This window comes from Saccostrea cucullata, unplaced genomic scaffold (assembly GCF_032062105.1).
Source record: "Saccostrea cucullata isolate Sc308-1 unplaced genomic scaffold, CSIRO_AGI_Scuc_v1 ctg1382, whole genome shotgun sequence".
In the NCBI taxonomy this organism is placed as follows: domain Eukaryota; kingdom Metazoa; phylum Mollusca; class Bivalvia; order Ostreida; family Ostreidae; genus Saccostrea; species Saccostrea cuccullata.
In genome coordinates this window covers 77,026-92,367 of record NW_026931734.1, presented here as the reverse complement: position 1 = coordinate 92,367, position 15,342 = coordinate 77,026, and the positions used below count along the sequence as shown (strand labels likewise).

The following is a 15,342-nucleotide window of genomic DNA, read 5'->3' as shown; positions in this document are numbered from 1 at the left end:
TTTGAAGATTTATTATGTAGCATATAGTATTTCATTTAAGCTTCATGATGCTAAAGATATGTTTTGAACGTTTGAGAAAATAGACATAGCCATATATTTATAAACATCAATTATTTATCGACAAATACAAGTACGAGTTACTTTAATTTTCAAGATGGAGCCGATTTTCAGGAAGAGAAACCGAGAACTCATGTTAATGGAAATTGAACAAGATAAGAGATTGGTGGAGGCGTCAAGATCGGGAGATATAGATCTAGTTAAAACGCTGCTAAAGACAGGAGCCTCCCCCGATGCCACTGAGTACAACAAGAGTTTGTTTTACGATTCTAAAAATTACCTAACACCACTGATGACGGCTGCTTCTCAGGGTCACACAGATGTTGTCAGGTGGCTGATAGAGAATGGAGGTAGATCTTTGCCGTGAGATTTTAAGAGCGAAAAAATATTTTTAGCATTGTACGTAACGGCTGAATTGTTAAGAATAAACGATGATTGTCTTCAAAATTATTGTTAATTAATAGTTATCTCCCTTTGTCTCAAAATCACAATCTGTAAGCTGACTGTTCTGAAAAAAAGAAATGGGATGGACAAGCACAATCTACAGTAATTTACCGTATATATGTTTTAGCTGTCATATGAAGCTAATACTTAATACTGTGCCTTCTTAAGAAACTCTTTTATATTCTTTTTCAAAATCATATAAATTGATAGTCCTCCTTGTCCTGAAATTGATACCATTCAACATTTTACCCACACTCATAATGCCATTTAGGATGGCAAGAAAATTTTGTGCAAATATTAACAGCAAGAGTAGATGATTTATGTCTAAGGAATTGGGAGAAATAAATCCAGAAGCAGCAATGGCCAGAGTCGTCTTAAATGTTGTGTGCAACAAATTTGCATTTTTTCTATGACTGACACTGCAGATCTCTAGTCTGTTAACATGTTAATATTTTAATTTTGTGAGTTATAGTTCTGGCGCTAATTAATCCCCCCATTTTTTTTTCTAATTTACCTGAAAAATTCATAGTTGCAATTATGAATCAAAAGGACACCTTGAGTAAATTTGATGTGACAAATACCAATAATGAAATGTGTCCTTGTACAACACTAGTCCTTTCACTCCTTTGTATTTAAAGACAGTTCAGACATTGCATTTTATTTATGAAAAGAACTGAATTTAACAATTTGTTTTTACAGCCAGTGTAAATGCTAGTGACCGGTTTGATGTGAGTGCTTTACACATGGCAGCAGATGAAGGTCATGTGGACTGTGTTGCCTTACTCCTAGAGAATGATGCTATGTGCAATAATGGAACTAAATACTCAAAACATGGATCATACACTGGTATGTACACTCCTTTGTCATTAATGTGAACATTCAAGCTTTTTAACTTTTTATACATTACTTTTATACAAATTAAATGTTTTCATTTAATCAAACAATCTTTTTAAACAAGTTGGTGTGGGATTAAATTTTAAATTGGGTTTTTTCTTAAAAGCATATTTTATTAATTTATAATTTTAACATTTTTACTTATAACATTTCAACTTGTGTATGTATAAAAATATTGACATCTATTTTAGCATTTCCACACCCAGGAGGCACAACCCCTCTACATCTAGCAGCTAGTGCAAACAACATTGAGTGTGTGACTATGCTGATATGGCATGGAGCTGACTACAATGCAGTAGATGAATATGGAAGAACAAGTTTATACATAGCTGCCCAGAAAACCTTTGAAGAGTGTGTGCATGCTCATCTAAATAATGCAATCTGGAAGGACATTTTGTCACTGCCTGCTAAAGATACAGGTACATTTATTTAAAAGCAGGTTTAATACAAGATCTTAGTTTTACCTGTTAATAACTCACACAAGCAGAAATATTTTTTTCACTATCAAAATCTCAGCCTTTGGTGGCACACATCTTCACAAAATCAAGCTTGTTTATTGTAAGAAAGTAATTTGGCCTTATTTTAGTACATGTAGTAACTCCATCATCAGATTCCAGGGGTTTTCTCCACTACACTACATTTAACATAGCGAAACAGAGAGATTACCTATGGTTTCGGACAATAGGAGTAAGTCTATTTATACATTTTTGTTGAATTGCAGGAGATACACCCCTTCATGAATGTGTGAAGAATGGAATGTTGTCTTGTATCCAGGCTCTTCTTCGTAAGGGTTCAGATGTCAATCACAAGAATTTACAGGGATTCAGTCCGTTACATATTGCTGTCCGAGCGGGGGAGAAATTCTCCATAGAGATCTTACGAGAACTAGTCACTAAGGGCTACAACACAGATGTCAATATACCTGAGTCACTTGGTAACAAAAACAGCTATCATAAAGCATTACAGCAGTTGTTAAAATATACATTAAACTACAGTCAAAACTTTGTTCTCTCAAACTTGATGTGACCCAGAAAAAAGTTTAAGATATCAGAGGGTTCTAGATATTCTAGGTAAAAATTCTTTAAAAAAAGTACATAGGAAATCAGTCATTTCAACATATCCATTGTATTCAAGATATCTGTGTTTTGAGATACAAAAGTTCAACTTTAATTAAAACAGATTTATTCCTTTTGTCAGATTAAAACGCATGTGTCATACTTTGAAATTGACAATTTGCAATAATGAAAAACTTGATTATCTTTTATTTCAGGGTTCACTCCCCTTCATTATGTTTGTTTTCATGAAAACAATATGCAAGAGAGGAGACCAGAGGCAGCAGCTTTACTGATTTCATATGGTGCTAACTTTAATGTGCGCAATAGAAATAATGACAGTTTACTACAGTATGAACTGCGAAGTAAAAATCGTGACATGACCATTCTTTTTGCCATTGCCAAAAGTGTGGCTTACCTACCTACCATTGAATCTTTATGTATATTCCCCCCACATTCCCAGTTAATCCCCACAGACTACAGTGCTATAAATAGAAATATGGTGAAGCTGATCAAGAACGACATTCAGTATTATAAGATCATGTGGTACAAGGAGCTGACGCGTGACCCCCGACCCCTACAACATTACTGTCGCTGTGTGGTCAGGAAAGCCATGGGGGTGCAGAGGCTCGGACAGATTGAAACACTGCCCCTCCCCTCCACCCTGAAGGAATATCTTCACCTACAAATGGAGGAGTTTTCAGTGACAATTCCAGAGGTGTCTGACCACACATGATAGAGTGATATATAGACATGGTTTGTAAGACTCTATCTAGTGCTGTTTTTTATTTAGTTTTTAAAGATCTTCAGTGTAAGACTAGAGGTGGTTTGTGTGTTGTTCTAGTTTGTGAAGATCTGTGAGTGATTTATTGTAAAGGTGGAAATTTCCACATGTTGTTATTAAAGCTGAACACTTCTCATAAATAGGCACTGTCAGGCGGGTATACAAACCGTTTGATTTCGTTACACTCGATTACACACTCGAAACTCGTGGCCGACATGTAGTACAATGTACTCCTTTCGTGGTCTTAGATTTTTCCCTTTAATGTCTTGTTTTTATGTGCATTTTCTGTTTGTAAGTAATTTATTGACCTGTATTTTTCATGATACTTTTGTCCTGTTCTGGAAAAATAGGTTAAATTTGATTATTTCATCGCAACCGAGTAGCGCGGCTGTGTAAGATGTACGTCTACACTCATCGGATCTCTACAGCAAAATAAATTGAACTGATAAGCTATCTGCTCCAGTGCTCCTTATATATGGGTTGTAGGGAGAGCGTTGAAGAACGGGAAATATGGCGGACTATGCCATTTAATGAGTAGTGTTCAGCTTTAAAATAAATCTGTAATACAGGTCCAATTCATGATTTAGATGAATGCATTGTACATTTAAATAGAGTGCTAAATTCACAGTGACAAGTGTTATAGATTGAAAGACTCTAAAGGTTGTTTTTCTTATATATATATTAACAGATTTGTTACAATGTATAATAATTGTATATATTAGTGAGCTAGAATACATAAGTGCAATAATTGTCTCGAGTTTGTCCTTAAAAGTATTCTTTTTAATTAAAATAATTATATCATATATAATGTTGAATGTGACAAGGATAAGTAGGTGGGTTTTTTTTTCTGAGGAATCATTTTAATCGTGGAGATCAGTAAGGGGCAATGGCAACCAAAATTTTATTGCTTTGTGGGGACATAATTTGGTAAATAATTTGTAAACACAGAGGATTCAAGGGTTGACTCATTTAACAATCAAGGGTGGCTCTTAGAATCTACAAATATTAGTCCCTCAAGAAAAACGATTCCACAGCAATGAGAAAAAAAGAGTCCATTCCATCTGATGAATTCATCTGGAGATTCTCCTTTCAGATGCCTCACAGAGTTATTTTGATATAACTTCAGCAGTCCTTTTTGATTACATCTTTCCTTTGATATTATCACCTTGAACATTTTTAAACTGTTGGATAAAAATAGGAAGAAATATATGATTTTTCTGTGTGCAAGAACACTTGGATGTTCCAAAGAAATAAAAGTTTGATAAAGTCCCTAGATATTCTGTGTGAAAGTCTGATATTCCTCATAAAAGAAACATTTCAATGATCATTTCACCACTTACATATTCCTTTTAATAAGACATCTCTTAATTGAGAGGATCTGAAGTGTGTCCTATGGTTACACATGTACAAGTTCATTGTGATATTGTTTTGTCTACCCAGTACCTGATCTATATAGGAATGTTTTCTTCCAATGTTTGAGAAAATGACTTGAGAAGATATCAGTCTACTTGATCATTTTTGATGAATGTAACAGTAAAGATTTGAAGTTTATGTTAAATTGAACTGTGTATTGAAATTATTTATAGAAATAAAAGTTTATAGATCTGCTTCTTCTTTAATTTTAACGGTCATTGTTAGGTCGATATACAGTGTTCTTTGTTTAAAGTAAATATAGAGAATGTAAATCAATATTTGGGCCACAAAAAAATATCTACTGTACAAAAACCAAATTCAGAATAAAGATTTTCCAATGAAACAATTTTCCCTATTTTTTTTCAAATTGAAAATGAAATGCAAAATTGATTTTCCTTTAAAATGTTTCATGATGAATAACATTTTAAAATTCCATCTTTTAAAAGCATTTCATAGACATATATTGAAAATGCTTTAGTTAAAAAAAATCAGATCAGAGGCTGGTCACACTGCAGTTTTGCCTAGCCTATGGTTGTTCACAATGAACATTTCTGTCCCTGTGCAGCAATAAAACATACTGACTGTGCCTTCACCATGTGATTAACATTAGAAGTGATAGTCACAAATAGCTGTATCAACAGCTTGAATTCATGTGGCATCCCTAGTGATTATTGCACTGTGTTATATTTTATTGCTAAGCTTTTACTGTGACATCATGCAGTCAATGTGGTTCAACTAGTTAGGTTATATAAAAAAGTCTGTTGCAGCAGTGATAGATACTACATGTATACATACATGTATATGCACATAGTACCAGTAGTTGTAGTCTAGAATCTGAGAATAAACAGCAGCCAGTATTTTGGCCAAATAAAAATCACATCAAAATCACAATGACTGAACAAACAAAGAGATGGTTCTCATGGTTTTTTAATTAGTACTTTATCTAACATGAGAAAATGAAATAAACAATCAAAACAAAAACTCGAATGTGAAATCTGATACATTAAGTATACTTGTAAATGTACTATTGAAAGCTGGCATATGCAGGTTCTTTACAATATTTTTTTAATATCAAGTACATGTATCAGAAAAAAATAACAAGATAAACCTGTTTGCTTAAAAAAAATTCCTGCCAATAACTGAATTCTGAAGAAGAAAAAATTATACTTAATGCCATATAACTACAGTGTATCTCTGACATGAAAATAAGGTTCCATGATTATTTTGTGATTTACAGAAACCTAGTATAGTATAAAGCTATGTACAATACACAACAAAAGCTAAAGTCTTTATTTCATGGCCCAAATATAAATTTGAATTCTAATTTTCACAAGACCAAAACATTTGAATATGCATTCCCAAAGAGTATATACATGTAAATAAAAGATTATGATTAAGACAAATTACATAGATTTTTCTTTACACCTACTTGTATCCCACCTTTTGCAATAAAGAGGGTATATGCTAGTTGTAAATTATGTCCTCTAAATTAAAAGTGAAGCAGCCTAAGCATGTTGGGGATCATTTTAATTACTAATTACAAAATCTATAACTGTAAACTACTAGCACTGTCAGTTCTTATTAGCTAATGGCACAAAAAATTTCACCAGAAATTCTAAGATGAAACAATATTTGAGAAACACTGATGTCCCCATGAGGAAGCTAAAGTCAAAGGTAAGTCAAAGTTGTCTCAAATGTAAGTAAAACATAAGGGTCCAGATAAAAAGTGTTGGTACAATCGTCTTGACACAACTGATACACATCAAATATGAAAGCCTTAGCACCCACCATTCAAAAGTTATGGCCAAGGTTTTTTTTTTTTTTTAAAGTGAGTCAAACTTCAATGTCAAAGTTTAGTGGTAAAAAAATCTGTAGCATTGGAAAGGTTTAATCATATAATATACAACATGAAGTATGAAAGTCCAGTTACCAATGGTTCAGAGGTTATGACAAAGTTAAAGTTTGGTGAAATTTCATTAGAAGATCACGGAATTTTTGGTAATTATCAACTTTGGCATTTAAGAAAGTAATAATACAATCAAAGGTTATATGCAAAGTTGAGGTCTTTTTGGAAAAAGACAAACAGAGGGACAGTACTTTTAGTCCCCTGAATCTTTGCTTTGGGGGAGTATTAAAGATTCATATACCGTATAAAACATAACAGTTCCAAATGTGAATAAATATAGTTACATGTACATGTGAGTTTTTGATTGTAAGTGCATTCAAGTTTTGTTTGTAGTTTAATATCAAGAGTTCTGAATTAAATTGTATTAACACATGTACTAAGTGAACATATACGTGTACATAACCATGTGTATATAGTCACTGTGGTACTGTTGTAACTGATCAGCAGATGGATAGTATACATGGACTAAATAAATATTTAAAAAATTCAAATTGTTTACATTGTTCTTAGGATAAAAAAAATACACATTTCCTATAAACACATGTATATTTTAAATGTGTTGGTATTGTTTTATTTTTGATACATGATTTAATTTTTCAAAAATCAAGTATATATACAAAAAATATTTAATAATATGACATTTACACTAAAATTCCATTTTTCACTTAGAAAACATTGCACAGGTAAATTCCGGAAATGAAAACAAAATTATGTTCTGATAAATTGTAACAAATGTAAATGAAATAAAAAAATGTTTGAAATGCTATGCATATTTCCTAATGACCAAAGTTGGTTATGACAAAGGTTAAAGTTTGGTGAAATTTTGCAGAAAGATCAAACTAGAAGATCACGGTCAGGAAGTACCCAGTAAAATAAGTTGGGACCCAAACCAAAGCCTTGGCACAAAAATAAGAAAGTAATAATACAATCAAAGGTTATATGCAAAGTTGAGGTCTTTATGGACAAACAGACAAACAGAGGGACAGAACAAAAACTTTATTCCCCTGGATCTTTGCTCTGGGGGAGTATTAAAGATTCATAAATAAAACATAACAGTTCCAAATGTGAATAAATATAGTTACATGTACCGTGCCTGTTTTTTTGAATGGAATAAGTGCATCAACTGATAAAGTTTGATTGTAAGTTTAATATCAAGAGTACTGAATTAAATATTCAAACAGTAGGTGAACATATATGTGTACATAACCATGTGTATATAGTCACTGTGGTACTGTTGTAACTGATCAGCAGATGGATAGTATACATGGACTAAATAAATATTTAAAAAATTCAAATTGTTTACATTGTTCTCAGGATAAAAAAATACACATATTCTATAAACACATGTATATTTTAGTAATGTGATGGTATTGCATAAATATTAAAGAACATTCTGATACATGATTTAATTGATTCAAAAATCAAGTATATATACAAAAAATATTTACAATATGACATTTACACTAAAAAAATGTACCTATCCAAATGAAATATTCAGAATAACAAGTAATAAACACAAACATTTGTTTGGTACTTTTTTCATAATTGTTCATTGCTGGATTCTTATTTAGCAGTTTAAATTTGAATTGAAAGAGGATTTCCAAAGCTAGCTCTGTGATTAATATGTACACATGTACTTATAATGTTCATGGTTTAATCAGGAATGTGACCAGCTGTGTATATTTATCCTGAGTGGTCTACCTGGCTATTTGGATAATGACATTATAGGAAAATAGCACACAATAAAAAATATTGATATGTCCTGTCATTTGACATTTCAAGTACATTACTAAATGCAAATTGTGTATTCTATATGTCAAGTTAAGGAAATACACAATTAAGTAATGCAAATTTTAATAATGTGGTATACAGTGGACCTTCAGATATCCGGATGCTTCAGTATGCAGACAACTTTTCATTGGAACAGAATTTCTATATGTAATTTTGTCTTGTTTGACAGGTAATTCAGGTATCTGGATGCTTCACATATCCGGGAAAATTGACTGGGAACCAAAGTGTCCGGAAAAATGAGACTCCACTGTATTTTAAATTTTGAGAAGGCCATTGCTCATGAGACAATTTAAGAATTTCCATCTTTTTGTCAGTGTATCAGTTGTTTGAACTATGTTTTATATGCATCAGACCTTAAAGGCAGAGATTTTTTACCGGGTGGTAAATTCCAGGTGAGGGAGGGGCTTATTTTGTACAGGTGTGAATGCCTTGGGGGCTAGCAGTCTACCTGTGCTCATCTGTCTACTAAACCCTATACACAGGAAGTGATTTATTACACAGTGAAATACACAAACTTTACCTGAGTTGGGAATTTTGATACAATTTTAAAACAAGAGATGTTTGTAAAACACTTATGCCCCCTCCCCCACAAATTGGAATTTTTCTAAGTCCAAAAGGGCAGAACTCTGTCAAAAATGGTGTGATCATACCCAAAACATAACTTGAAGTAGATATTCATCTGACTAATATGTATACTAAATTCTATTTCAATATGTGCAACCTCTCCAAAGAAAATGAACGGAAACTGCAAATAATTGGAATTTTTCTAAGTCCAAGGGGCATAACTCTGTCAATTATGGTGCGATCGTACCCAAAACAGAACTTGACCTAGATATTAATCTGACTAATCTGTATACTAAATTCCATTTCAATATGTGCAACCTCACCAAAGAAAATGAACGGAAACTGCAATAATATGGAATTTTTCTAAGTCCAAGGGGCATAGCTCTGTCAATTATGGTGCGATGGTACCCAAAACAGAACTTGACCTAGATATTAATCTGACTAATCTGTATACTAAATTCCATTTCAATATGTGCAACCTCACCAAAGAAAATGAACGGAAACTGCAAAAATATGGAATTTTTCTAAGTCCAAGGGGCATAGCTCTGTCAATTACGGTGCGATCGTATCCAAAACAGAACTTGACGTAGATATTAATCTGACTAATCTGTATACTAAATTCCATTTCAATATGTGCAACCTCTCCAAAGAAAATGAACGGAAACTGCAAATATTTGGAATTTTTCTAAGTCCAAGGGGCATAACTCTGTCAATTATGGTGCGATCATACCCAAAACAGAACTTGACCTAGATTTTCATCTGATATACCTGTATACCAAATTTCATTTCAGTATGTGCAACCTCTCCAAAGAAAATGAACGGAAACTGCAAATAATTGGAATATTTCTAAGTCCAAGGGGCATAACTCTGACAATCAAGGTGCGATCATACCCAAAACAGAACTTGACCTAGATTTTTATCTGATATACCTATATACCAAATTTCATTTCAGTATGTGCAACGGTTATGAAGAAAATGAACGGAAACTAAATGGACCGACAGACTGACCGACCGACAGACAGCAGCAAAGCAATATGCCCTCCCTTCTTCGAAGGGGGGCATAATTATATAGTAGTAAAAAGGTTTTCAATTACATATTGATTTATTTTGACTGTTTGAAAACACCCCTACCCATTTAAAAAACATTAATATGATAACGTACTATAAATTAAAATATTAAAACAAAAGATTGTTTTAGATGTTAGCATATGTGTTAATTAAAAAAAACAACTCTTGTAACAACTAAATTACACCTTATATTCATTCATACCTAGGATCCCATCTTTTATGAAACATGCTAAAAAATTGCTTGTAAATTCTTATCTGAATAAAAAAGGAAAATATAAGTGACCCATGATTAAAAAAATTATTTTAAATTTTATCACTTCACACAGTGCTGCTCTGAACTTCACCAATAACATTCCACTTTGGGTTTATCATTTAGCATATTAAAATTAATATCAAAATTTCATTTGAAAAAAAATGTTTTTTTTTATAAATAAAGGTTATTTTTTCTAATGTACATTAATATTGTAATCCTTTCAAAGACTTAAAGCATATTTAATTCATAAATTAACAATCTAAAAAAAATTCATAGTAATACAGTTTCTGTGTAACATGTTCAGTAGACATCAAAGGATCATAAGTTTAACAGAAGGTCACCATGAGTCCCAATCAAGGTGGACAGGGTATACACAGGGATCAGTAAGTAAGTGTCAATCAAGTTCCAGCATCCAATGATGGACCTACACGCACTTGATTGACAGGGATACCCAGACCAGGTATTTTTGAAGGCGGTGCTAAAAATCTCTGCCTTTAAATGAGACCCCAAGAAACCAGTAAAATTTTGATTGCCAATGAACTTTGACCCCCATCCCTCCACTAATTCACTGAATTAAAAGATTCACTGTACATAAAAATGCCACCAGTTTGCTCAATTGCAGACAGTATCATAAAACTAAGCAAGTCAACTCTATAAAGTGACTTTTGTTGACACTTGCAGTTGTGTCTTTAAGATTCTAAATTTTTCTAAGTTTTTGTATTTCCCTGAAAGACAAAATTTCAAACTTAGTCACCTAAAATACAGAAATATAAATACAACAAATATTTCCAAATGATTTGGCATTCCCTACAAATTGTCTCTAATTCATATCTTCTTTATCACAAATCCTTAAATATCAAATGCAGCTTCACAAATGTGTATCATTTTGTACAATGATTTACATGTGTTTGGCAGTTTGAATAAACTTCCAACCATTTTCATTCTAACACAGAGTAAAAGTCTATTCAAAATCACATTTACATGCATTTTCAATTATATTATCAATATAAAAAGAATTAAATAATCTTTGATTCTGACATCAGCTGCGTAGTGCCTCCAGTCGACTTGTGAGATCTTCGTCTTCATCCTCGGACAGAGCAGTGGCGCCCTCTGGCTCATGCACAGGAAGTGTATCGGCAACAGCTGCCGGGGCTTTCCCAAGCTCTCCTGTGATAAAGCAACAACACACAGTTACAAATATCATTTGTATTTGAATTTATTTTATATTTGTCTTATTTGTATGAAAAGGAGGAGAAGGTGATATCATATCAATTTATTTTAGTTACTGTAATTCATTTTAAACTGAAAGTATAGCAATAAGTTTGTTTTTCGTTTTTATTTTTAAAAAATACTAACGTTGAAAACCAAAACAGAGGGAATAATTGTCCATATTGAGGAGAATTACTTTGAACACATTTTCATAAATGGAACAAATCACATGAGGTCATAACCTTCTGCTGTGAGTTTATTACCTACAGTGAGTTATTTACTTACTGCTGTGTTTTAATTACATTCTAAGAGTTCATTGCCTGCTCTTAGTTCATTATCTATTTTTAGCTTATTACCTACTGTGAGTTTTTCACCTGCTGTGAGTTCATTACCTGCTGTGAGTTCGTAGAGGACTTTTTCGACCTCTGAGTCGGCTTCTTCTTCCAATTCATCATCATCATCCAGGGTCTCCATTGTATCCTCTAACATTTCCTCCAGAATACCCGCCTAAAACATAAAATAGTCATCTCCAGAATACCCGTCTAAAACATAAACATAAAATAGTCATCTCCAGAATATCCGCCTAAAACATAAACATAAAATAGTCATCTCCAGAACACCTGCCTAAAACATAAACATAAAATAGTTATCTCCAGAATACACGCCTAAAACATAAACATAAAATAGTCATCTCCAGAACACCTGCCTAAAACATAAAAATAAAATAGTTATCTCCAGAAAACACGCCTAAAACATAAACATAAAATAGTCATCTCCAGAATACCCGTCTAAAACATAAACATAAAATAGTCATCTCCAGAACACCTGCCTAAAACATAAAAATAAAATAGTCATCTCCAGAACACCTGCCTAAAACATAAAAATAAAATAGTCATCTCCAGAATACCCATCTAAAACATAAACATAAAATAGTCATCTCCAGAATACCTGTCTAAAACATAAACAGAAAATAGTCATCTACAGAATACCCGCCTTAAACATAAAATAGTCATCTCCAGAATACCCGCCTAAAACATTAACATAAAATAGTCATCTCCAGAATATCTGCCTAAAACAAAAATATAAAACAGACATCTCCAGAATACCCGCCTAAAACATAAACATAAAATAGTCATCTACAGAATACCCGCCTAAAACATAAAATAATCAGAATACTTGTAACTGCCTTAAACATAAATAATGAACAGAAAAATGGAAATGATTTGGTCCTAAATATTGTTTTCCCCAGCAACAATATTTTACATTATCATTTGATTGAATATTTCAGATTTGCCCAATCTGGCCACAGACACATGTATCTAACATGATTTTCCAACTACTGTAACATATCATCAATTTTCTTTTTCCCCCTTTAAAATCAACTCTAACAACATTTAATGTCAGCTTAGCAAATATTGTTTTTAACATACTTTACTGACAATGTATCAAAGTTAGAAACAGGTACATGTACTTCTAGGTGTCTTTACCTTCATCATTTCTTTAGACATTTCTCTCATGGTGGCCTGGATTTCTGGGATTTTAATCAAAGCCTGCATGGACTTCATCACCTCTGTGCTCTTCTCCAGGGCACCTGCTATCCTTAAGGTGGCTACAATATACCAAAAATAATTACTGATAGAAAAGTTACATCTACTACCTTTTTTGGTCCAGTCAATAGCTCTGTATGTCCCAGATTTATTCAAATCCATTTTTAACAATATCTAACTAGAATTCCAAGAGTTACAAAACTAACCTAAGTCATTATTTTATTCCTAACAAGTGAACATGTTTTATAAAGAAAACCCTTTTTTATACAATAAACTCCATCCTTAATTCTTACAATTTTCTCAAACTGTCGAAACTATAATTGGTACTATTTCTCACAAATATTTTTTTAAACAAAGAAGCTTAAACATTTTAATGCAACATAAATTGAGATAATTTGGAAGAATCAAGTAATTTAAAATTAAAAGACAAAATTTTATATCTGCCCCACCTAGCTGATTTTTCATCTGCATTTGAACTGAGTTCATGTGGGCCTTGGATGTGTAAAGCCTGTTGACAGCTTTCCGTGACCTGACGATTTCTTTAGCAAGGATTTTACATGATTCTTTCTCTCCTTTTTTAGCTGATTCCTTCAAAGACCTTTTGACTTTTTCTTCTTCTCTTTGAATACCTACAAAGCAAACAGGAATGAGTTCAAAGGGTGTTAATAACATGTGATGATTTGTTATCACCTGCTATAGGAATGTAAGTGTAATGTCCTTTGTTTCTTAGAGCAGGTAATTATATTTTATCAGGCTCAAAACTGCCATATTCATAACTGTATATCGATTCATATAAATATTTACCAGTATTAGCTAGACTATATATCTAATTTGAGTTATAGAACAATTATCTAATATGTAACCCCTTGGGCATTTAGTTTTGACTGTGAAAAAATGCATCTGAACTACAGAACAAGATTTCAGCTACAGGTATTTCATTGGCTAAACAAAAGATAACTCTAATGTGAACTCATATGGGATGTTGTTATATGTTTGGAAAGTGTACTGGATTCGAAACATTTGTCACAGGTGGTGAAAAGTCAAGTCTCAACCAGGACTCGAAGTCTCAAACCCAGGGCGTTTGGCGTTACGTGCCAGTGCTCTAACCAACTGCAATATATTGACTGATTTTCTGTTTCAAGCACCTGTGAACCCTATGACATATTCCCCCTCTTTGTAGAAATTCATCTTAAGTTAAGGAAATGAGTGAAGCATATTCCAAGGGAACAGTGAGTTTTTTGGTTGAGCGCCACAGGTGATGAAAACCAGAGTCTCAACCGGGACTCAAACCCAGGGCCTCTGGCATACTGTGCCAGCACTCTAACCAACTGAGCTATTGAGACCCGATAAATTGACTGAATTTCACGCACCTGTGAACCCGATGACATTTTAAAACCCTTCGAACCCTTAAATTGGCTTCAGAAACAAAAGAATGGATCACCTACCTCTAATCTGTCTGTCTATGTTGTACCCTTCCTTTCTCAAATTGTGGGTCCATTGATTCACCTGTCAAAGAGAATGATTATTTAAAAATATATCGATGTTTATCATTCTAGCATGACAAGTCAATCCCAAGGCAAGTAAAACAAGCAAAGGCAATCTTCACGACAGAGGAAATTACAGTTAACATAATCATTGAGAAATGTCAGTCTGTAAAAAGTATTCAAAATAAATATTTACCATTTCCTTTGGGTTTTCTTTTTTCTCTTTCCCAAAAAGACCCATTTTTTACTAGTATTCTAAACTTCACATCTATCAAATTAAAAATAAAAAGTAAACAAATAAATTCACTTTAACTTCCTTTTGCGATTGCGCAATGACACTGATAAGTCAAAACAGCTCGCGCTACAACAGATTCCTACGTGAAATGCAGAGATGCATTTCTTCATTAAATATGTACCTGGTATAAATATTTTAAACATGAACATAAATGCAATGTATATTCAAAAAAAGCAAAACAAACCCCTAAATATTTTTTTCAAAGGAATGTTTGTGTAAAGTTATAGAAAAAATTAATTTCAAAATTGTGTTAAATGTCAAATTTCACTGTTTTGAGAATTTCTTATCAATTATCATCTATTTACAATCTATCAGTACTAAAATTACATTGTATTACCATGATTACAGTGTATAATATATATAAGCATCTGTTAATATTAAATGTTCAGTCAGTAACTATATCGTATTTGAAACGCGATTGATTTGTATTGTGTAATTTACAGAAAAGACCCATCTTCGAATGAAGCAAAAAATAAATAGAGGTATATATTTTAATTTTGGTCAATGTGAATGTTACGGGATGGAATCCTGTTTATGTAATAATTGAAAATTTAGCTCTCAATCATTCAATTATTTTATTT

At 32.6% G+C, this 15,342-nt stretch overlaps 2 protein-coding genes across 2 annotated transcripts; one reads left to right on the top strand and one right to left on the bottom strand.

Annotated features, from left to right (window-relative positions):
* Positions 1 to 146: 146 nt before the first annotated feature.
* On the top strand, positions 147 to 4,838 carry LOC134233397 (poly [ADP-ribose] polymerase tankyrase-1-like). Its single transcript, XM_062715358.1, has 5 exons — positions 147 to 407; positions 1,201 to 1,347; positions 1,587 to 1,814; positions 2,117 to 2,329; positions 2,666 to 4,838. The coding sequence occupies exons 1-5, from the start codon at positions 155 to 157 to the stop codon at positions 3,181 to 3,183; spliced, it is 1,359 nt and encodes a 452-aa protein (XP_062571342.1). The 5' UTR covers positions 147 to 154; the 3' UTR covers positions 3,184 to 4,838.
* Positions 4,839 to 10,685: 5,847 nt separating this feature from the next.
* LOC134233414 (charged multivesicular body protein 3-like) lies at positions 10,686 to 14,803 on the bottom strand. The gene is made up of 6 exons (XM_062715379.1): positions 14,663 to 14,803; positions 14,428 to 14,488; positions 13,432 to 13,611; positions 12,923 to 13,044; positions 11,828 to 11,942; positions 10,686 to 11,393 (listed from the first exon to the last, which is right to left on the bottom strand). Exons 1-6 carry the CDS (start codon positions 14,705 to 14,707, stop codon positions 11,266 to 11,268), a joined length of 651 nt encoding a protein of 216 aa, XP_062571363.1. The 5' UTR covers positions 14,708 to 14,803; the 3' UTR covers positions 10,686 to 11,265.
* Positions 14,804 to 15,342: the final 539 nt, after the last annotated feature.